General features: G+C 36.0%; 2 protein-coding genes across 5 annotated transcripts in view; one reads left to right on the top strand and one right to left on the bottom strand.

Annotated features, from left to right (window-relative positions):
• The first annotated feature begins 102 nt into the window (after positions 1–102).
• Positions 103–15,091, top strand: srpx (sushi-repeat containing protein X-linked). Of its 3 annotated transcripts, none has more exons than XM_067443951.1 (10): positions 103–479; positions 7,025–7,072; positions 7,454–7,645; positions 8,711–8,887; positions 8,988–9,114; positions 9,283–9,404; positions 12,564–12,743; positions 13,054–13,187; positions 14,060–14,181; positions 14,371–15,091. In XM_067443951.1, exons 1-10 carry the CDS (start codon positions 413–415, stop codon positions 14,546–14,548), a joined length of 1,347 nt encoding a protein of 448 aa, XP_067300052.1. In that variant the 5' UTR covers positions 103–412; the 3' UTR covers positions 14,549–15,091. The 3 variants fall into 3 exon arrangements, with proteins under 3 accessions (XP_067300052.1, XP_067300055.1, XP_067300054.1); XM_067443954.1 differs by lacking the exon at positions 103–479 and adding an exon at positions 4,993–5,424 and having other exon boundaries at positions 14,371–15,086; XM_067443953.1 differs by lacking the exon at positions 103–479 and having other exon boundaries at positions 5,440–7,353; positions 14,371–15,086.
• A 2,481-nt stretch (positions 15,092–17,572) lies between these two features.
• The window catches only part of sytl5 (synaptotagmin-like 5), a 30,322-nt gene continuing 22,663 nt past the window's right edge, over positions 17,573–25,231 (bottom strand). For both annotated transcript variants that reach the window (XM_067443956.1, XM_067443955.1), the window contains 4 exons: positions 25,047–25,155; positions 23,211–23,343; positions 22,925–23,133; positions 17,573–19,897 (listed from right to left, as the gene is read on the bottom strand). In XM_067443956.1, coding sequence (XP_067300057.1) covers positions 19,755–19,897; positions 22,925–23,133; positions 23,211–23,343; positions 25,047–25,155 — 594 coding nt within the window. In that variant the 3' untranslated portion in view covers positions 17,573–19,754. The remainder of the gene's footprint in view (positions 19,898–22,924; positions 23,134–23,210; positions 23,344–25,046; positions 25,156–25,231) is intronic.

Raw genomic sequence — 25,231 nt, forward strand, 5'->3', positions numbered from 1 at the left:
TACACATGACATTTTTTACTTCGCTCTCAATTTTAATGTTAACATGTTTATCTGTATCTACAAGGAGCCTGGCAATTTTATTTTTATGATGGTTCAGACTCCAAACTCCACTTTTAGTTTTGAGAACTTCGTCTAAAATCCTACAATACTAATGAATAGTAATAGGTGAAATGTTTATGTAGACCAAAAATTATTGAATAGCTTTATTGTTTCTCAAGTGACCCAATAGCCTACTTGTTATGGTCATGTAGGCTGTATACCATAAGTCCACGCGCCGCTCTGTGCGCTCGCTCGCTCGCGCTGGATGAAGAGCTCGTATTTCTGTTGAGGAGGAGGCGGGATCGGGCTTGTGCTCTGGTTCTATCGTAGGAATGTACCCGAGGTCTCCCAGCAGCTCCTGGACTTCCTAAAGATGGACACCTGGATGTGTGTGTACATGATAGTGGGACTGCAGCTGTCCGGTAGCTTTGCGTATGACGGTAAGACACCCATCCAAATATCCTGTTGAGTCTCGCGCTGTGAGCTTAATCATTCAAAATGTGTTGAGCAATACTTATCAAACTAATTCAAAGTTGTGCAAAAAAATCAGAGGGGATGGAGTATTTGTGCATTAGAGAGTTGTGTGTTGTTTCTGCTTGATTCACTTTATTAGGCACAGTATATTTCAGCAGAGCTCAGAGTGTTTACGTGGACACTTTTGTGGCTGTTTGGGGGGAAAGAAGGGGGTAAGCTCCTTAAATCCAGGCAGGGAAAAGACACTGAACTCTTTCATATGAAAACACACTGATGATTTGCCACCAGTAGGACACTGCGCGCCCGGTCCAAAACGGTTCTATACCTTCTGATTGTTTCGTCTTTAAACTATGTATTATTAGTGACATACAGTATAATAATGTCTTCCAGACAGTGGGTCAGCAGTGTGTCCGAAGAGTCAGCAAAGATTTATTGGGATCATTGTCAGCATTTATAATATTTCTAAGCATACAGAGCAGACATGTTCAACAGTCTTTTTGTCTCAAGTCCAAGTCTTAAAATCTCTTTTGGACCTGTAGCAGGACAAACAAAATGCATTTTTAATATTAATTTTGTTTATCCTTCATTATCCATTACTCAATAGGCTAATATTTATTATTGCAGATCTAAAGATGTTATTATTCATCACGAGTCATTTGCTTAGTTAAGTCTCAAGTCAATAGAAGAATAAAACATTAATCATATGATACAATTAAATTGAATTAGAAGTTCTAAATGCAAAATATGGAACAACTAATAAATCATCACTGGAGCTGCATATTAATATGCTGGTGTTGTGCTACTCACTGTTCCTCAGACTAAGCTAAGGGACTGATGTTTCGATATATTATTCAAATGTTATGGGGAAAAAAAGATCTAGGATTTTTGTGTATCCAGAGCTATAGAGACTAAATTTCACTTTTCCATGACTAGAATATGGTTGCTAGCCTGTACCTAGCCTGTAGCCCAGGGCTATTCAAATCTTACCCTGGAGGGCCAATGCACTGCAGAGTTTAGCTCCAACCCTGATCAAACACACTCACCTGTGATTTTCTAATGATCCTGAAGACATTGATTAGCATTTTCAGGTGTGTTTGATCAGGGTTGGAGCTAAACTCTGCACCGCATTGGCCCTCCAGGGTAAGATTTGAATAGCCCTGCTGTAGCCTGATATCACCAACTATTCAGCCAATAAACTGTATATGATAATTGTATGAATCTGTACAACATTTTAATCTACTAAGTTTTTTGATTTATGTTTGATTCATTAGTATTGACTTGGCTCTTTTGGAATATTAGCTGTATATTAACAAGAGCAAGTGTGAACCAGCAGAAGCAGTTTTGCATCGACCTTATGCATCGTGGTCCCTTTAAAACCTTCATGGTTTCACAAGCCAAGATTTTATTTGTTTAGAGAATTAATTAAAAAGGACTCTTGCTTGGACTCGCTTAGACAGATTTCCTGTGCTGCTGGAAACACACAATGGAAACAGCTGAAGAGATACAAGTGTTGTACTGGTAGAACTAATTGCTCTAAATGACGATCTCTATTTCGAGCACTGTTAGAGTGAGACCACGGCTGGAAATGTAATTCAGTAAAATGTTTACTGTGTGAGGTTGTCATCCTGTCATTGGGTTTTAGGTTGTGGTTGTGGTCCAGGCTACAATTTGTAAATGCATTAGAGGTCCAATTTACAAGTACAACAAACCATCAGAATCACATATTGGCTTTAATTGCATGTGTAAAGTAAACGCCAGCAAAATAAATGATGCATTTTGGTGAATTACCTCAAGTGCTGTGCATTTTTTATTTACAAAGACTGGGTGGCTATTTGTGTTTGTGAATTTTATGGCCTTGTGAAGACAAACACAGACTCATGCTGGCTAAAACATGAACACATGTTACAAGATTAAGACAGAACAGACACAGAGTGTCCACATAACTCTGTCCTGACTCAAACTAGAATGAGTAAATGCATCTGCTTTTATGTAGTTGCAAAATGGCCACATGCCCAAACTCGACTGAATTTACCATTCTGAGCTATTTTTTGTTGAATCAGTTGCTACTAGCTAGTGATCTACTCTTTTGGATGAGCAATGCAATATAACATTTTAAAGTGTTCAAAAAGTGTAGTTTGAATATATGCACAGAATAAAATAATTGGTAACACTTTACAATAAGGTTCATTAGTTAACATTAGTTCACTACATTTAACATGAACTAACATGAAAAAGCAATGAACTGCACTTATAAAGCATTTATTTATCTTTGTTAATGCAATTAATTACTAATGCTTTATTAAAATCTTGTTAACATTAGTTAATGCACTGTGAACTAACATGACCAAAACCATGAACAGCTGTATTTATTAACTAACGTTAACAAAGATTAACTAATGCTGAACAGAGGTATTGTTATGGTTAGTTTATGTAAACTAATGCATTAACTAATGTTAACTAACATAACCTTATTGTAGTGTTACTGAAGAATCTTGAAATATGTGTATAAACCATATGTAGTTTGAATTTATTGAAAGTTTGAAGAGAGATTTAAAGGTTGAAGAGTGTGAGTGGTTGTTAGGCAGTTATTAAGGTGCTCTGGGAGGCTGCTGGCGTTGCTATGGTGTTTTAGTGGTAAAAGCAGTTGCACAATGATTATATGAGTAGTTGCTAGAGCCATGATACGGTTTTTGGGGGCTACAAACTGTGACCCAATAGTTGCTAAGTTGTTTTTTTATGCTTGCCAGGGCATAGCTATTGGGTCTAAAAATGGTTACAAGCAGTTGCAGTAGTTGCTAAGATGCTCTGGGTGGTTGCTAGGGCATTTCTAAAGTTTGGGGGTTACAAGCAGTTGCACAATAGTTACTAAGGTTCTCTGGGTGTTTGCTAGAGTGTTGTTATAGTGTTTTAGTGGTAAAAGCAGTTGCACAATGATGATATGGGTAGCTGCTAGAGCCATGTTAAGGTTTTTGGGGCTACAAACTGTGACCCAATGTTGTTTTTTATGTTTGTTAGGGCATAGCTATTGTGTCTAAAAATGGTTACCAGCAGTTGCACAATAGTTGCTATGTGCTCTGGGTGGTTGCTAGGGCATTGCTAAGGTTTGGGGGTTGAAGCAGTTGCACAATATTTACTAAGGTTCTCTGGGCGGTTGCTAGAGTGTTGCTATGATGGTTTAAGTGGCTAAAGCTAAACTGTGTGATATTTTCCCCCATCTAGCGGTGAAAAGGTATATGACCATCCAGTGAATATTAGTTTCTGATTTCATTTTAACTCCTACGGTGGCCGATTTTGTCCAAGATTAACATGGCTTCCAGTTAGACCTCGTCCATGAGTGCCATCGAGTGTTAAAACGCGAAAGGCGAAGCTTGAATTTATGGGTATGTCCGTCTTTGGCTAATGTACTTTCAGGATGGAGGGACAACATGGCGACCGGCATTCAAACCCCTCACCCGTATGTATTTTCAATGGCATATTATAAACTTACGAGAATACTTTAATACTTAAAAGAAGTAAATATAAATTAATGAGCACATTTATTTTTGAAAGACCTAAGTGTTTTTAGCTAAGAATAAACTAAAAAAGTTACACAGTGTAGCTTTAAACACAGTTACACACTGGTTGCTTAGGTGCTCTTGGTGGATAGGCTTTGCTAAGATTTTTTAAATGGTTACAAGCAGTTGCTTATTGGTGGCAAATGTGTTTTGGATGGTTGCTAGGTCAATGAGTAGTGGCTGATGGATTGATAAAAACATAATTAGTCTGTTATTCACCGTCAGACTGTATAATATGGTTAATTAACCTCCACACGCATAAGACCTGTGAATCTGTGAGGATGGAAATGTTGCAGACACTGAACATGGGGAGCCTGAGGGATCTTGCTTTCTTATGACTAATGACTGTAAAACGTTCATCCAACTACAGTTTGTAAGCTAAACATTGTAGAAGTTGTGAAATCCTTTGAATAGAAACTATAGGTTTTACCAAGTTTACTGTAAATGGAAACTCCCTCCATTATGAGTGTAAGTGTATTTATAAATGTGTGTGTGTGGGTGTGTGTGTGTGTGTTTGTTGAGAGAGAGAGAGAGAGAGAGAGAGAGAGAGAGAGAGAGAGAGAGAGAGAGAGAGAGAGAGAGAGAGAGAGAGAGAGAGAGAGAGAGTGAGAGAAATCTAAGCCAAATCAGTTTTCTGGGTTACACAACGTTCTGCTGAGCTTAACAGAATGGAACAGGAAAACTCATCTGCCAAGTGGAGCACACACACACACACACACACACACACACACACACACACACACACACACACACACACACACACACACACACACACACACACACACACACACACACACACACACACACACACACACACACACACACACACACACGATCCCTGTGGAGTGTTTTCCATGGTAGATGTTGGAAAACTGTGGTCCTGTCATGATTCACCTCAAGCTCTGCATTAACATTTTGTGTGTGTGTGTGTGCGCGCGCGCTCCTCTGTCTCTCTTGAGTTCTTGTTACTGCATCAGAGGGAGCTTTGATCTAACTTGCTGTGTGATCGGCCATCCACCCATTTACACACACACAAGAGGCAAAAGACAGAATTAGAGGGAATAATAAAGCAGTGTGAATGCAGGCTCTTGTTTTTTTCTTTTTGATCCCAATCTAAGAGGGCAATCTGTGGGTAATAAGAGTTTTCCATGATTTCTTGAAGCATGTCTTGTTTTATGTTTCATTGGAGTATGGATCACTTACTTTCATATTACAGTAAGTACAAGTCACCAAATTAGATGGAATATAACACCGAGACCTGTTTCTGTTGGAGAACATTAGTGTTTTTCTTGCAGCATGGTGGAGGATGAAATTACACGTTGACTGTTGTGAAGGAGCTTCTGTCATGACACTGAATGTAAACAAGCTAGTAAAATTGGCAAATAGTCTGACCACTGAATGAAGCCATTCCAACATCTATTTCATCTAGTCATATGCCCTGTAGAGCATGTAATCCTAATATAGTGTCGTATGTTATTTTATGTGGCTGCCATTTTCACTGCATCGGCCCATGACACACTGTAATTCACTTCATTACCTGCAGGGGTCATTGTTGCATTTCATGCCATGTCAATAAATACAACAAACCCATTTCAGCGATATAGCTATGAAGCCTGTTGAAAAAAAAAGTACAGTCACATTTATAAAGGTAACGTTTTGTTTTCTTCACATTGTGAGATTGTAAATAATTCCAGTACCATTCAAAAGTTTGGGGTCAGTAAGATTTAAAAAAAAAAATGTTTTTGTCTTTTAATATAGGCTACTGTTTTTGTCTCATGCTCACAAAGGCTGCACTTATTTGATACAGAAAAAAAAACAGTAATATTGTGAACTATTATTACAATATAAAATAACTCTATTTTAAAATATAATTTATTCTTGTGATGGCAAAGCTGAATTTTCAGGATCATTACTCCAGTCTTTAGTGTTTATATGATCCTTTAAAAATAATGTACTGATTTTCTGCCTAAAAATATTTCTTATTGTTATCATAATCTTGATTGCTGCTTAATATTTTTCTGGAAAACATGATACATTTTTTCCAGCATTTTTTGATGAATAAAAAGTAGAAAACTCACTTGCTTCTTCTGGTTCATTCGGACTTTAAAGGTGCACTATGTAGGATTTTTGCAGTAAAATATCCAAAAACCACAAGGCCAGTGTTATATATTTTGTTCAGTTGAGTTCTTACAATATCCCAAGTGCTTCCAACTATATTTGTACATTGTGAGAAAATTGCTATTTTAACCAATGAACCGGGACGTCTGAGGGAGTCGCCTGTCAATTGCGTCATATCTGCGTTACCCTCGGTTTCTGTTTTTATTCTGCAGAAGTGCTTTACTCTTAGCAGTGTGCAGCAAGTGTCACAGCAGCCACTGAGCAAACGCACAGAGTAACATCATAACATCATTTTAAACACACTTAAATGTATAACAATGACAAACAGAGCTGCGTTACCTCATTCTTATGACCGGAAAAGCTGAAATGGCGCCGGCGATTGTGTGAAAACCACATGTCCCAAGATTCTGCGCTCAAACTTGGCATCATGAACTTTTGAATAGGCGCTCTCTAGCAGACGTAAAAGTTACATATATTACATATTGTAGCTTTAAGAACAGCACTTTGAAACTGAAATATTTTGTTCATTATAAATGTTCTTACAGTCGATTATGATCAGTTTATTTTATATTCTTTGCTGAATAAAAACATTAATTCCTTAAAAAAATCTTACCCCATATTTTTGAATGATAGTGTGTGCACAATTACCTTTTCTATTCTGAGGCTTCCATAGTTATTAAACTGAACATAAAAAAATATTACAACAAAAGACAAACTGTGGTTTGTTTTGTTCTAATATAATCACACAGAATATAAATGATTCTAGTTGAGCTGAATCTGAAATTCTGCGGTCATGCCAACTCTTTCTTGCTTGTGCTGTCCTAAACTTTGTTTTGCAGGCTCTGGATACTGGCCATACACTGATGATGAAGATGTGCGATATACAGGTGAAAACATGCAAGGACATACTACATTAAATGCACATATTGATCCCAAAAACCCATTACACATAACTTAAACCCATCTTCTCTCAGTGAAACACTTACCACATCTTAACACACGAGTACTGCTGTCAGAACACATAGACTCACAACACAAGAGGACATTACATCTCTGACTGCCTGCTTAGGCTTCAGGCCTCTGATTGCTTCCTCTTCTTCTGTGGCTGTGCTACTTTATCTTTGTTCACGTTTTCTCCATGCACGTCTGGATGATGCCAATTGTTAAGGTAAGTTTTGAAGGCGTTGTATTAAATTTGTCTTGGTATGACTCAGTGTTTTTCTTCAGTGTACCTGCGTACGTGCGTGACAGCGTATGTCTCCTTCTAGGCGTGCCGTGGTGTGCCCCAGTGAAAGTCAAACATGGTCACGTCAGCTGCCAGACACCACGCGGAGAGCGTTATAAGAACGTTCTGGGAACTCGATGCAAGATCCGCTGCAAGACGGGCTACGAGATGCACGGCAGCAGCGAGATTCTCTGTATGGCCAGCAAACAGTGGTCAGGAAACTACGCCTGCAGAGGTCAACATTTACAGATCATATTGCCTATAAATGCTGATGTGTTTACTCTCTTTAATGATTAAGAAGGATTAGTGCATAATCTGTTCTATATTTGTATGCAATAATTTGACAATTTTTTTTTAATGCATTTATCAATCAATTCATACTCACAATTTAATGACCCTTTTTTTGGCTATTTACACTACTGTTAAACAGTCAGTAAGATTCGGAAGAAGTGTCTTATGCTCACCAAGGTTGCATTTATTTGATCAAAACTACAGTAAAACCTGTGAACCAGTAAAAATGTATTGTGAAATATTTAATGAAATAATAATTTTAAATAACTTTTGTCTATTTGAATATTTTTTAATGTATCTTATGCTCACCAAGCCTACATTTGTTTGATCAAAAATACATTAGAAAACAGTAATATTTTGTACTGTATATTGCAATATATTTTAAAAAGTAGTTTATTCCTGTGATGGCAAAAGTGATTTTTCAGCATCATTACTCCAGTCTTCAGTGTCACATGATACATTTGCTCAAGAAACATTTATTATTAATATCAATGTTGGAAACTGTAATATTTTAGGGTTCTTTAGAGAACAGAAAATGCATAAGAACAGCATTTAATGCATTTTTAACGCATTACATTTCATTTAATGCATCCTTGCAGAATAAAACTATTTATTTATTGACATATTGACCCCAAACCTGACTTCGAATGGTAGTGTCTTTTTAATCATGATTTATATATTAGTAATTGATCAACATAAAATTGTTTTCAATTTGCTTTATTATTTCGTTTTGATTCTGTTATTTTTTTTTATTAATCATTCCATTATTATTCCATTCATTTTAATCAATAAAATCATGAATTTTATTGATTGTTTTTAAATTATTTTTTACAAAAAGTATAAGTTTCTCAAATGACTGATACCTGAAGGCATCTCAAGACACAGCTAAGTACTAGCCACAACCAGCCACATGTCGGTCAGCGGCTGAATGACAGATGGATTTATTTGGATTGACAGCAGTGATTGTCCATTGAAAATCCATTTCACCAGGAATGAATTATGTTTACAGAAGTCCGCTGTCCTAAACTGACCATGCCAACTAACGGAGGTTTTAAGTGCTCAGACGGTTCCTACTTCAACTCCCGCTGCCAGTTTTTCTGCTCACCGGGATACACACTCCGTGGAGACCACAGTGCCACCTGCCAAAGCAGCAGAACATGGAGCAGAGGCAACAGTGTGTGTCTGGGTGAGTCAAACAGTAATTCAGCACTCACTTGTATTAATTGCACAATTGGATTTATGACAGTATTTAGGGGGTGAGGCATGTAAAGGTATTTCTGTCTCAGATGTGGATCCCCCAGTTATTAAGTGTCCTAATGTAAAGGAGAAGACTGCTGAACCTGGAAAACTCACTGCCAAAGTCACGTGGGACACACCAGAGGGCAAAGACACAGCCGATGGCATCCTAACAGAGTCAGTGGATCAGCTTTATGCTCACTCAGTTCAGTGGTCTTTATGCATAAATATTTGTCCACTCAATGCCATAAATGCCCAATGAGAATCACTGAATTCACATCGAATCACTATCCAGATTCTTGTTGTGAGAAACCATTGATGTTGTTGTTGTTGTCGTTGATGTAGTGTTATACTGAAAGGAAAGCCACCAGGCTCGCACTTCCCAGAAGGGAATCATAAATTATCATACACTGTGTTTGACCGTGCTGAGAACAAGGCGACCTGCAGGTTCAATGTTCGAGTGAGAGGTAAGTTCTTTTTAGTTGCTCATTAATTAAAGTAGTTCAAATACAATCCAGCTATTCTTTAAACGTTCTTAACTAAACAAAGAGCAACTTAAAATGGTAGCTACAAAATCTACATTGAAGCTTTTTAAAAAGGCAACATCTATGTTCCCGTGTCTATCAAAAATGACAATTTATTTTTATTACAATTAAATAATTGTACTATATTTTAGTTCAATAAGTTATAAGTTTATGGTACTTAATCATATTCATGCAGTAGTTCTAATCCATGTATTCACTTTTTGAGCATGGACCTGAAAATTATATTTCCAACTTAAACTAACATAAATCTTGAATGCTTTAGAGCACATACTTAAATTTTTTAAAGACGATACTTGACAGATTATTGCTGAAGTGAAAAAAGATTTACAAAGTGAACTTGACAAGTTTAATATTTATATACTTATGAAAAATACAATTTTCAATTTGTATATATTATATATATTTTCCAAAATACGTTTTACTCTAAAACTGAGAAAATCAAAGCTAAAAATCTAAAAAAAGATGTGTTCCAAATTTGAGCTTGATGTCTCTAAAAATTTGCTTTCAGTAAGAATTGGTCTGTGTGCAGTACCAAAAGTTTCCAAATTTTAGATAAAAATCATCTCACATTAATTTGCAATGCAGTAATTTTTGACTATGAATACAAGTGTGACTATTTCTTTCAGGGCCACTTCACCTAACCTTTTTTGTGTGTTTAAACAGCAAGTGCCAAAATATTTACCTTATAAACTTTGCCGAGCATTAGATACTTCTATTATTTTATATATATATATATATATATATATATATATATATATATATATATATATATATATATATATATATATATATATATATATATATATATATATATATATATATATATATATATATATATATATATAATTAAAAGTTTGAGGTTGGTAAGATTTTCGAAGAAGTATCCTATGCTCGGCAAAGCTGCATACATTTTATATATATATATATATATATATATATATATATATATATATATATATATATATATATATATTTTTTTTTAATAGAAATGCAATAATACAAAAATATTGTAAAATATTACTGTTAAATGTTTTCTATTTAAAAAAAAATTCAAATGTAATTAAAGCTGCAAGCAGCATTTAACGGGGTTCAAGCCTTTAAGGCCTTTTAAGCACATAGGCATTAAAGACATTAAGTTTTATTTAGCAAGATTTTAAACACTAAAATAATAGATGGAAAAGTCCATTTACAGCCAATATAGGCAATTACCATAGGAAATGCATGGTTCCTATTACCATAGGAAATGCATGGTTTTTAAAGCTTTTTAACAGTTATAGCACCACCTATAGTCCGATCTTTGTAAAACTTTGCATGCTTCATCAGCATGGTATGCCACATATACCCAACAATTTTCGTGAAGTTTTGAGTTTTCCCTTAGGATTAATAGGCTTTTGAGTGTATTTTGCCACGCTTTTTTTCTAATTGGCCCTGTTATAGCCATCCAAATGCAAAAGTTCAACTTTTTTTCAATGAATATTTATCTAGAGAGTCTAGAGAATTGTCCTAGACTGGTTTGGTTCCGGTCGGGCAAAAAACCAGGGACTAGTTTGCAAAAGTAGGTTTTTAGCATAATTGCAATTATTTAATTAATGATTTGATTGACAGCAATGGTTCTAGAGGCAAAGTTGTTCAGCATGAGGAGATCTATCAAATGATATGCATATTTTGCCAATGTGTGCAGCACCACGTGATTACAGCACCATAAAACTCGTTAGCGCCAACTAGTGGCCGATTTCTTTCAAAATTCTTACAGACCTCTAGGACCATGAGTCAAACATACCCACTGAGTTTCATTCCGATCGACCTCCATTAACCCTGTCTAATAGGTGCTCAAACTTCATTGGCCGGTGGCGGCCATGTTTTTTGAGATACGCCAATGTCCTCATACACATACATGGGGCCTTGGGCCAAGACACTGCATACCAATTTTCAGGTCAATCGGACTAGCGGTCGTGTGGTTATAGCTATTTTCATGTTTTTTTCACATTATAGCGCCACCAAGTGGCCAATCGTCGCGATTTTGTTATCGTGACCTCAGATTGAGCCCATACACATGTGTACCAAGTTTGGTGAAGATATCTCATTTTGTTCTTGAGTTATAGCCTTTTTAGTAAAATAGGCTCCGCCCTAAATGTACATTTCCACGCCCCTATTCATCCGTGAATCGAAATTTCAACTTTTTTTCAATGAATATTGATATTCAGACTACAGAAAACATTTTGGCACTGGTTTGGTTCTAATCGGTCAAAAAACCAGGGACTAGTTTGCAAAAGTAGGTTTTCAACAAAATTCAAAATGGTGGAAAAATTTCCCTACCGGAAATGAAATCGGAGATATACGTTTTGTTTGCCAAGGACTCAGCTTTCCAATGATATAAGACACTTGAGTGTGGACCAAACGGTTTAGGAGTTATGAGCCTTTTCACGCTTTTGGTTGCTGTAGCGCCACCTATTGGCCAATCGGGGTCATACCTCCTGAGGGTCTTCCCAGAGTGAGTACTACCATCTGACAAAGTTTCAACGCTCCAGCCCTTACGGTTTTGGCTGCACGATGCGTTTTACCGGAGAATAATAATAATAAAAATCAGTACAATTACAATAGGGTTTCAGCACTTCGTGCTTGAACCCCTAATTATTCATGTTATGCAAAGCTGGATTTTCAGCATCATTTCTCCAGTCTTCATGCTGTCACATGATCCTTCAGAAATCATTCTAATATGCCGATTTAGTGCTTTAGAAACATTTCAAATTTTTATCAATGTTGGAAATAAAACATTTCTGGATTTTTTTTTTAGAAAGATCAAATTAACAATATTTATATGAAATATAACTCAATAAAATTTAAACATATTTGGTGTCACTTTTAGTCAGTTTAATCCATCCTTGCTGAATACAAGTATTAATTGCTGAAAAAAATACTGACTGCAAACTTTCGAATATCATTGTGTATTACTGAAAAAGCTAAACTGTAGTTGGTAGCATCCTTCCTTTTATTTAGTTGCAGAACGTTGCATAATGTGTTGGCATTGTGATTATATAAATGTGCCTAAGGGAATAATTGTGTGTTCTGTACACGTTGTAGTGCGGCGCTGTACTCCTCTCTCTGTCCCTGACAATGGCTGGATGAAATGTGACAGTGCAGGTGATAATTACGGGGCCACGTGTGAATTCCGCTGTCTGGGTGGCTACGAGCTGAAGGGCAGTGCTGCCAGAGTCTGCCAGTTTAACATGGAATGGTCTGGCCTGGAGACTTCCTGTACTCGTACGTAGCACACATTAACACCTCACAAACACCATCAGCTTAGCAAGAGAAACTCCTTGCATTATACATATACCTTATATGAAACATCACATTGCATTGCTAAATGAAAATGATGCTGCTTATTCTGGCAGAATATTTATATTTAACATTGTAAGGCAGAATGCTAGAGTAAATATGACAGTTTTCCTGACAGAATTATTCACATTATTCTTATGAGAGTAAAACTCAAAGTTCATGTAAAATTCATGATCTTACTCTTACTTTCCTGCCCTCTGGTGAATAACATTTTAATGGTTTGTTTTATTAAAAGCCATGAATATTAATGTTGGTGTACGGTCCGCTGCTGCGTTGCTGGACCAGTTCTATGAGAAACGGCGCATTTTGATCATCTCAGCCCCCTCGGCTGCCAATCACTACTACAGATTCCAGATGACTAATTTACAGGTACAAGATGAATATTTGTGTCTTTATTCTGTTTATTCTACAAAATAAAGCATATCAAGTCTTACATTTTAAGTTTGAAAATTGTAAATAGTTTTAAGTTTGGAGAAGCTGTAAGTTTAAAGTAATTGTGTGCGTGTGTGCGCGCGTGAGTGTGTGTGTGTGTGTGTGTGTGTGTGTATATGCGCGTGTGTGTGTGTGTGCGTGCGTGCGTTTGTGTGTGTGTGTGTGGCCTGGTAAACCCTACATTATGGAGACAAAATGCCCCCTCAAAGATGGCAATATTATCAGAAATCCTTGTCCTTCTGAGGACACTTTTTTGGTCCCCATGATGAAAACAGCTTATAAATCATACTAACTGATGTTTTTCTGAAAATATAAAAATGCAGAAAGTTGTGTGTGATGGATAGGTTTAGGGGTAGGGTTAGTGTATGGTGATAGACTCTACCGTTTGTGCAGTATAAATTATGTTTATGGAATGTCCCCATAAAACATGAAAATATAACACGAGTGTGTGTGTGTATCTGTACCTATACAACTATCTTTGTGAGGACTGTTTGAGTTTTAGACCATCGGAGTGAGGCCGTAGAGAGCAAAGTGAGGGCATTTTGGCCGGTCCTCACTTTTTGAGACCCCTTTAAAAGTCTGTTTGAGGGTCAGGACTTGGTTTTATGGATGAAGCTATAGCCGAATTAGTTTAAGGGTAGGTTTAGGATAAGGGTTTGGGTTGGGTACTTAGTTGTGATGTGTAGGGTTAGGGTAAGGAGCTAGGGATTGCATTGTGTCAATGTATGAGAATGTGTGTGTGTGTATTAAAATGTAAAAATGACTGTATAATAAATACATATTGCAACTGGATGATCTTTATTGTTCAGCATGCTCAGTGTGGACTGGATTTAAGGCATGTGACAGTGATTGAGCTGGTGGGGGTGTATCCAGCTCAGATCGGCCGCATCAGACATAGACTCATCCCTCCAGGGCTGGCTCTACAACTCAGGTACTTAATTACACAATTTCAATAACTTGAATGCAGTGCTTGCAAGAAAGCTCTAAATTAATATTCTTTAAATGCTGTCTTGTAGATAAGAATTTGACAAACTTGTGAATAGCTCCCACATCATGAAAAACATCATTCTGCTGAATATAAAGTAAGTGTGTGTGTGTGTGCTTTGTTTGTGTGGGACAGGTTGCTGCTGCAGTTGTCTCAGAACTCATTTAGCATGGTGCTGCTGGACAAGCAGGGTGTGGATAAGCAGCGCTACACTTTCCCCATCACAGCGGCAGAGATCTTTACCACCATTGACACGTTTCCCCTCCGCACTGAGGAGACCATACTACAGAAAGAGGCTGGACAGAGCTGCTAGATGTAGATACACAATGGACACATTTACACATCATTTTCTACTGGGTATAAAGCTAACCAAACTACAAGAGAGAGTCTGGATAGAGCTGCTACATCTCATCATACATTGAAAACATACACATGCACACACATCTCTAAATATGAATGCATGAGTGAGTCTTTGTTGTTTGTCTTTTTTTATGATGCTCTACTCTATTTTGTTTGTCTGGTGTCTATTTATGTCAGAGTGAACTGTCTACTTTTCTTAAGAAATACATCCAAAGCAATATTAATGTAATAAAAGCCTGTTTAATGATTGACATTTGAGAGCAGGAGACTCAGCTTTCTTAAGTCTTTTATCTTGCTTCTTTGGTTTGGTAAATAAATATGGTCGAATTGAACAGAGTTCAGCAGAGTTATGATTAATATATTTCTATTTCTAAAATAAAACTTGTTTATTTTGTAGGGAGTAATGTTTTTAATGTCACAGCGGTTAAAAAAAATCTCAGTAGATTGCTAAAATGATTGTTAGTATTTTAGCATAGTGTTTTATGATTTCTTACAAGAAGTAGTGAATCAGCTTTGCTTTAAAATATATCAAGTCTATTTGAAAAGCTTTTGTAAAAGTCAGTGGAAGCTATTGTGTTGCCATGCAAAAAAATACAAAATATTACAAAGTCAAGAGAGCAATAGTGACCTTTTTAACTAGCAAGTTTAGCCATTTTTTACCACAAAATATTTGTATTAAATATTATAAAATTAACAGAATATATATATATATATATATATATATATATATATATATATATATATATATTATAATTATATATATATATATATATATATATATATATATATATATATATATATATATATATATATATATATATATATATATACAGTCTTGTTCAAAATAATAGCAGTACAATGTGACTAACCAGAATAATCAAGGTTTTTCGTATATTTTTTAATGCTACGTGGCAAACAAGTTACCAGTAGGTTCAGTAGATTCTCAGAAAACAAATGAGACCCAGCATTCATGATATGCACGCTCTTAAGGCTGTGCAATTGGGCAATTAGTTGAATTAGTTGAAAGGGGTGTGTTCAAAAAAATAGCAGTGTGGCATTCAATCACTGAGGTCATCAATTTTGTGAAGAAACAGGTGTGAATCAGGTGGCCCCTATTTAAGGATGAAGCCAACACTTGTTGAACATGCATTTGACAGCTGAGGAAAATGGGTCGTTCAAGACATTGTTCAGAAGAACAGCGTACTTTGATTAAAAAGTTGATTAGAGAGGGGAAAACCTATAAAGAGGTGCAAAAAATGATAGGCTGTTCAGCTAAAATGATCTCCTATGCCTTAAAATGGAGAGCAAAACCAGAGAGACGTGGAAGAAAACGGAAGACAACCATCAAAATGGATAGAAGAATAACCAGAATGGCAAAGGCTCAGCCAATGATCACCTCCAGGATGATCAAAGACAGTCTGGAGTTACCTGTAAGTACTGTGACAGTTAGAAGACGTCTGTGTGAAGCTAATCTATTTTCAAGAATCCCCCGCAAAGTCCCCTCTGTTAAAAAAAAGGCATGTGCAGAAGAGGTTACAATTTGCCAAAGAACACATCAACTGGCCTAAAGAGAAATGGAGGAACATTTTGTGGACTGATGAGAGTAAAATTGTTCTTTTTGGGTCCAAGGGCCACAGGCAGTTTGTGAGACGACCCCCAAACTCTGAATTCAAGCCACAGTACACAGTGAAGACAGTGAAGCATGGAGGTGCAAGCATCATGATATGGGCATGTTTCTCCTACTATGGTGTTGGGCCTATTTATCGCATACCAGGGATCATGGATCAGTTTGCATATGTTAAAATACTTGAAGAGGTCATGTTGCCCTATGCTGAAGAGGACATGCCCTTGAAACGGTTGTTTCAACAAGACAATGACCCAAAACACACTAGTAAACGGGCAAGGTCTTGGTTCCAAACCAACAAAATGAATGTTATGGAGTGGCCAGCCCAATCTCCAGACCTTAATCCAATTGAGAACTTGTGGGGTGATATCAAAAATGCTGTTTCTGAAGCAAAACCAAGAAATGTGAATGAATTGTGGAATGTTGTTAAAGAATCATGGAGTGGAATAACAGCTGAGAGGTGCCACAAGTTGGTTGACTCCATGCCACACAGATGTCAAGCAGTTTTAAAAAACTGTGGTCATACAACTAAATATTAGTTTAGTGATTCACAGGATTGCTAAATCCCAGAAAAAAAAAATGTTTGTACAAAATAGTTTTGAGTTTGTACAGACAAAGGTAGACACTTTTTTGAACACACCCCTTTCAACTAATTCAACTAATTGCCCAATTGCACAGCCTTAAGAGCGTGCATATCATGAATGCTGGGTCTCATTTGTTTTCTGACAATCTACTGAACCTACTGGTAACTTGTTTGCCACGTAGCAATAAAAAATATACTAAAAACCTTGATTATTCTGGTTAGTCACATTGTACTGCTATTATTTTGAACAAGACTGTATATATATATATATATATTTACAAATATGAAAGCAGCACAACTATTTTTAACATTGATAATAACAATATTTATTTACAATAAATCTTAGAATGATTTCTGAAGGATCTTTTGACACTGGAGTAATGACTGTTGAAAATGTATTCCAACACAGGAATACATTACATTAAAAAACAAACAAAAAAAAACCTATATATAACTGGGTTTATATATATATATATATATATATATATATATATATATATATATATATATATATATATATATATATATATATATATATATATAAACCCAGTTATTTTAAATTGTAATACTATCTCACAATGTTACCGTTTTTACTGAATATTTGAATTCAGTAAAATTAATATTAATACTAAATAAATGCAACCTTGGTGCATGAGAATTCTTTCAAATAATGTAGCAGTATGTAGAGAGAGAAAGAGAGCAATAGAGATAGATTGAACAGTTGAGAATAATGATTAATATGTGGGAAAAGGTGAAACCAAGCAGCAAGAGTTGTTTAATAATAGTTTAATCTCTTTCTGAAGACGATAAAGTACAGTACAGAACACTGTCTTCCTGGTGAGAGTGGAAACAGCACATACATTGAACATGCTGTGAATCAAACAGCTTCGGACAATATCAGACATGGGAACACTTGGATGTCAAACATTGACATTGATGAAGCCTTATACATGCCACAAATTCTCTCACTTTATTATAAGGTGTGAAATAAGGTCTATTCACTTGACTGATGCTAACAAGAGTATTAGGTATAAAAGGGGCTGTTCACATTATTCATGGAGACCTCACAGTGACATGACAGCTCAAATGGATCAACTGTGGAATTTAATAATTAACTAGCCTTAAAACTCAATATAGGGACTGTAGGCATTGTGCTTACACGATTTGTGTGCATATGTATGTATTTTTAATATCGAAATAGAACCTCAAACCACTTATTTTTAGGGATATTTTTCTTTTTCTTTAATTTTCTGGTTATGGTAAACATCATGCATTTGTGCAGTGTGTAATTTCTTCAACAGTAATCTACTTTCTCCTTTGGGGCGAGGCTTTGTGTGATAGGACAGTGGCAGAGGGGGGAATCTACCTGACAACAATGATGTCATTTAATATTTGCATGCTGAATTGTGACTAATATTTTAGAAAACAGGCTTAATGATGTCTTAAATAGAAATGTAATCTATCTTATCTACAACTGTCAGTCTAGTTCCCATATATTCTTTTTGTATGCCACACATCTATTTTCACATTCTAACTGTGGTAAAACTAGCTATGCAATGTAACTGTCAGCATCAGTCTCTCTTAAGCCAAATTTACGTGTAATATAGTCTGGACAGATCTGATATGATTATCGTAATATCCTTTGTCTAAATGTGCTCATAGAAATGATTGATAACATCCGTCTTAATTTTGTCTGCAAGCATTATGTGCAAGTGGTATTTGTGCAAATTAGATTTTGTGTGTGTGTGTGTGTGTGTGTGTGTGGAGGAAGTGCTTTGTGCTTTGTTCTTTCAGGACAACTGTGACCTTTGATTGTTGATAATATTCATTATGCTCTTTTTAAATAGTACTCATGTGCTATTCAGTTATGACCAATGTGTGTGAATTTTTTAAAATAGAAGGTTACACTGTGTCCTTGTTACAATGCAATTACACTTTTAAATACTGAGTAATATTAACTTACACACACTTACTGTAGGGGTATGGTTTAGGTTAGTTGCATGTAATTATGCATAATTTACTGTTATTACTACAGTAAGTACATGTAACATATGTAACAAGGACACTTATATAAAATCTTACCTAATATAAATCCCACCTGTTTCTCTCCCGTTCAATCACAAACGGTCAGTGCTAAATAAGGTCAGTGAAAGACTGATTGCCCTCACATGATTAAAGTCTCTCTCGAAGACAAGCCAACAGTGTTCATTGGCTTCTATAACTAATCAACGGCAGAGGAAAAACAACACAGGCTAAGCTAGGAGTCGTGTAGATCTGCCGAATAATAGTGAGGGTTGGCACACTGCGAATAAGGAAGGAAAACGAAGTGGACAACCAAATGAAAGAGGGAGGAGTGGTTTCTTCATAGCGGTTCAACCACAGTCCATCCTTGCATACCAGCCGATCATCTACCGCTGCCAAAAAAGTAAAACTTTGCAAGTAACATGTAGCCTTGAAATGAAGTGTCAAACTGAAAAATGTCTTCAAGATCAACATAATTTGAAACACTCTCTTCTGAGAATTGCTTAATACAGGTACTAAAAAAATAATAATTGTGAATGCAGCTTGAAACTTTACTTTTAAAATGTAAATGTACATTTTTAAAATGCTTAATTTTAAATATGTTTGAGAGAGACTGTACCATTTTTTGCTCTTCCCTTGTGCTTTATCAACATGAATACCGCACTGATAAGTGATAGATGTAGTTCCTGACTTTGTTTCTCAACTGTGACCATATGGGATTGGGTTTCATCTTAATACCAGGTGTAAATGGGACCTTAGAGGCTCATGTGTATGTCACAGATGTGTTAAAAGATGAATTTAGAGAGCGTATGCATGTTGGAATGTGAATCTGGGTAGTGTGAGTACTGCCAAAGAACATAAAGAGCACTTAAAAGTCTAGAGGTGATCAGATTTGATGCGTATTGCCAGGGAAACTCTCCATCTTTCTCTCTATGTCTTCCTCTTGGCCATGCTGGACCGCAGCATCAGTGTGCACTCTTGTGGGACTTCAGGGTTGTCAATCATCCGTTGCCATAGCCGCTGCTCCTCGCCATATGAATCGTTCCAATCTACTTCTTTCCCATAACTCAGACCTGCAGGACAAAAACATGTCATTTAATTGCTCTGTATGTAAGATTAAAACTGAGTTGAGCAGCACAGCTAAGATATCTCTAACACTAACAGTGGAATCATTTCAAAGGTTGTGTAAAGAAATGTAATTATTTTATCTAGCTAGGAGACAATTTATTGGCTGTTAATGGTCAACAATGTTTTAAGCACTCATGTCCATTTAGTATATCGCAGAGAAATAATCAAAATAATAATTGCAACAATGGATTGTCATCAGGCTATTTTAAAATCATTTTGCAAAACAAAATATCTCTTCAAAATCTAAATGTATGAATTTACAGTAGATGGTAAGTTTTTAGTGTTTGAAAATTAGTCTCTTATGCTTGCCAAGCCTGCATTTATTTGAAAATACAGTAAAAAACAGTAATGTTGTGAAATATTTTGTATATTGCAATATATTTTAAAAATAAATGTATTCCTGCAATGTCAAAGCTGAATTTTCAGGATCATTACTTCAGTCTTCAGAAATCATTCTAATGTGCTGATTTGCTGCTCAAGAAAAAATTTTCACTTTTGAACATTATTCAACAGTTGTGTTGCTTTAATATTTTAGTGGAAATCATGATACATTTTACAGGATTTAAAAAGAATAACATTTATTTGAAATAGTAAAGACTTTTACTTTGCTCCCAAATTTCTATCACGTTTGCACGTCCTTAATAAATAAAAGTAACTTTTGAATATACGTGTGTGTATATAGCTAAGTTGCAAATACAGAACATGTCATAGTTATGTTTGAACTATAAGTGCATGAACATATCACTTTCTGCATTTACTTTGACAGCAATTTAGTAGGGTCTTGTTAGTCATTTTACATGTGAAGAGGTTAGCCAATACTAATAGGGGTCATTTATTTAAAAGTCTTTAAGGTACAGTAGAAAAAAATATAGAGGGTTGAAATTAGTCATGTGAACTGATTTTAGTGCTAGAAACTGCATAATATTTCTAATTATAAATACTGTAAAATGCCCATTTTACACAGTCATCAATGAGAATGAAATGAGTAAGTAAAGATAAAAATAAAACATTTGTAAAAGTAAATTAGTTCAGTATGACTACAAAATGTGTTGCACAAAGTAATCATCATTGAAGATTGATTTAAGAGATGTGGAAATTATATTCAAGAACATTTGGGACTGAATGATTATCTTAACTTGAGTAAGAGAACATTGCACAGTAACGCACTATATCAAATCTGTCCTACAAATGTGGGAAATATAATTTGAAAAATTTAATTATCAGAATCCAGCAGGGATAGGATGTTAGTGAAATGATTCAGGTTTCAGGTTATGCTTTGAACAGTTCGGCTCTTATTCCTGAGAGTATTTTGTGACTGATTTCACCAGTGTTTTTATAGTTAACTAAAACTTGAACTATTAAAAAAAGCTTTTCAGCAATTGAATAAAGCTAAAATACAATGAAATACAGATATTAGATAAAAAACATGGTACAAGTTGAAGTAATTAAACTGAAAAAATGAAAAGAAAAATAGAAAAAAGAAAATTTCTTAATAGAAATTAAAAAATATGATGAAATAAATGCTAATTCAAAATATTAAAGGTGTCATGAACTGACTTAAAAAATTATACTGTTGTCTGAGGTCAACTTATGATATTAGCGTAGTTTTTTTCATTCAAAAACATCATAATGAATAAGTAATAGGATATTTTCTATCCTGGTTTTGAGGCTCTGTCCTGCAATGCTCAGTTTTTATGGGCCTGCCGCACTAAAAACGTGAAAGTTAACGCCCACGGCTAGGATTGGATAAGATTTACATATTTAAAGAGCTTCAGCTCCCCCATGAGTACACATAAGGGATTTTTTTGAAAGTGTATGGGAAACCGGCAACCGGAATGAATCGCCCACAGGGCTCGCAAAAAAAACCACAATGATTTATCTCTCATCCACCTGCGATTGATTGGAATGTAATTTTTTTCATTCGTTGGCGCGAACCATGCAACACACACACACGCCAAAAACATTACAGACAACATGATCAAAACTTGTGACTGTATTTTTCCTTCAAATATCAAATCAAGAGAGTGAACAACGCACATCAAGAAAGGAGCGTTATTTCAGCATTTAAGGTAGACTGTCGGCCGGCCAGTCTTACATTTTGGTAGTCCGTCTCGAAAAACACATAGCCCAGGGACGTTGGGCTTTACGAGTCCTGGTCCATACATGTCCGAGTCACGAATCGCAATGATCCAACAACACCACAAATAAAGGGCTCTTCAGCCTTTGACAGCGTGCTAAGGTATGTTCAGTTAGACACGTACACTAAACAGTACATCTATATCAAACGATCTGTAACAATGCAACACTATTCACATATTTAAAAACATTTTTTTTACTCACATTACGGTGTTGCTTCATTCATTCATGTAATCTCATCCTGTCTGCAAAGCCTGTCTTTTGTTTACAAACGAATCCGTGGTGAAATGAAGGAACAAACACGCAATGTCTTCACCACGTAAGCTGGATATTCAATAAAAACAAAGTTCGTCCATACGTTCATTATATTGGAATCCGAATTAGCTTATGTGGCATGTTTATTGCTTAGAAGTTTGGTCCGGTTTTGCTCTATGTAGGATTATGTCATGTCAGGCACGAGTCGGTGGCAGGGCTATAGAATCAGGCATTGTTCTAATTCTGTTGAGGCGGCGTTCCAGCATACGATGATGTCAAGGGTCGATATGTTCTGAGATCTATCGTTTGCTGGGCCTGGTGTCAATAAAAGCTTTTATTTGACTAACAAGGACGTTTTCAGCTCTGAAACTTACAGGATATCCTTATATTACCATGACCTTTTATATATCAAAAGCTGAAGGGAAAGTTGATTTCTCAATTCATGACCTCTTTAAACATTCAAAATACTATAATTTACCCAATGAATTTGGCATGCACACAAATCTTAAAATGCATACTGTGGATTTCTGATACAAAAATATAGATTGAACTGAAAAAGGATAAGCTAAAGAAAGACTGACCTGTCCCTGCCCCGAGCCGCACACCACCTAGGAAGACATTGCTGGCAAGTGGTTCTCTGTCCCACACTGTCAGCTCCAGACACACGCTGTCCAGATCGCTGTGCTGCAGGCCGCAGTATGTGAAGGTGTGATTCCAGCGTGGGTTTACAGTACGCTTCACCACCGCGGTCTTGTGCTTTGTGCTTTTCTTGTCATCAGGCAGAAGGTATCTGATACACAAGCAGAGAACCAGGAGTATGAGTTTGCAAAGTGTATATGAAAGAGAAATCAGAGGAGGTCAGCTCACCCTTTGACGAATGGGTCAGAGGACCCTCCTTTGACGGCCGTCAGGTTTTTTGCCTCTTTAACCAGCAGCTCCACCATTCCTCCTTTAGGAAGTGTGATGGTCTTCTTCTTTCCCTTCAGAAATCCCCTTTTCACTGAGAAACATAAAGCGTGATTAAACACTAGAGTAATAAATAACAGAGAGCTTCTAGGAGCTCAAATCCAGGCTTTTTTGATGGCACGTTAAACATATAGGGTGTAGGTGACAGAAGGGATTCACAGACAATATGTGTTGACAACATGAGTTTTGCCATTCATTTAATCTTACCCACCTTAACCAAGCATGTATTTATAACAGGCAAAATCCTGTAAAAAGTCATCAATCAATTTTTTTAATTATTTAAAATATATTTTTTTTTTTTTGTGGTCAACAAGAGACAAGAAAATATGACATGAGAAACATTTTCAATAAACAATTGAATCTAATACTATGAATAATCACAATAAATAATTCTTCCACTTAGTAATATAGTTTATTGTAACTTAACTGTAGGCTGTTTATGGCTTCGGGGCAACATGATAACTCAAGGACAATCCATGAAAATGATTGGCACAATAATATTAAATCATAAGAGATGACATAAGTTCAGCCTAGGAAAGTTAATCAATCAATCAATCAATCAATAATTTATTTATTTCGCACCTTACAGCAGCCAAAAGGTGCACAAGGCGCTTTCCAGAACAAACATCAAACAACAACATAAAGACAAATCCAACCAATCAAGACGAAGACTAAAAGTCAAAAGCTTGATTAAAAAAGTGTATTTTCAGATGTGTTTTGAAAATACTCAGCACCGTGATGTTTCGGAGGTGCACAGGGACTGCATTCCACAACTTTGGTCCTAGAACACTAAATGACCGGCCTCCAAACTTTTTATACCTGTATTTTGTGGTAACCAGAGAAATTTGATCAGATGAACGGAGTGTCCTGGCTGACTGATATATTTTTACTAGTTCAGAGAGGTACACTGGGGCCAAACCATGGATGGCCTTAAACACAGACAACAGGATTTTATACTCCACCCTAAACTGCACTGGGAGCCAGTGAAGCGAGCGGAGGACAGGGGTGATGTGTGACCGTTTAGATGTGTTAGAGAGAAGACGTGCGGCTGCATTTTGTACCAGTTGAAGGCGACTGATAAGTGATGTATTTAGTCCAGTGTAGAGGGCATTACAGTAGTCGATCCTCGAGCTGATAAAGGCATGAATTGCTTTTTCAAGGTCGGCTCTGGACAAAAAATATTTGACCTAACTAAGAAGTCTAAGCTTATGTTATGTCTAAGAAAGTTAACATTTTCATACTTAATTAAAATATTATTAAAAACGTGTTAAATATTTTGTAAGCCTGACACGTAGTTGTGCTTGAAGTCATTGTGATTACACAATGAAACACCCCAAATTGTGCAGGCATACCGTAATTTTTGTCCAGGACATCTTACAAATAATTTATGAACACCTGCAAAAGTCAGCCAGATCCAACAAAATATTAATAACGGATTTTGTTGAAGTGAATCTTTTCTGTAGACTTTTTTTTCTATGCACTTTATTTTGCATAGTAAAATAAAACCTCTAGCTGTAGTTTTCCTTTGTTTAGCCAAACAATTTTGTCAGACAAAATACCTTAACCAACTTTAGTGTTTTGTTTCTCCTTAAAATGTATTATATTTTTCTCATTTTTTGATGGTTTAATCAAACTTCAGGGTCATAAAAAACATACACATTGTACTGTAGGTCCACTACTGTAGGTCATGAAATGAACAATGAAAAGGTGAAGAAATTGTAATTTCTAAAATCATACCTTGCACTTGGTCCAGAGGCAGGGAGACATTTCTCTCTGCAGGAATGTACTTCAGAACCACTGTAAGTTCTCCTTTATAGTGCATCACTGAGTCCACATAAAACTCATTCTGACACAGATACACATTTTAGTATCAACATTTATCTGTCAACACATTTTTTATCCTTTTTTTCCCTCTTGCTGTT

This window comes from Pseudorasbora parva, chromosome 5 (assembly GCF_024679245.1).
Source record: "Pseudorasbora parva isolate DD20220531a chromosome 5, ASM2467924v1, whole genome shotgun sequence".
NCBI lineage: Eukaryota > Metazoa > Chordata > Actinopteri > Cypriniformes > Gobionidae > Pseudorasbora > Pseudorasbora parva.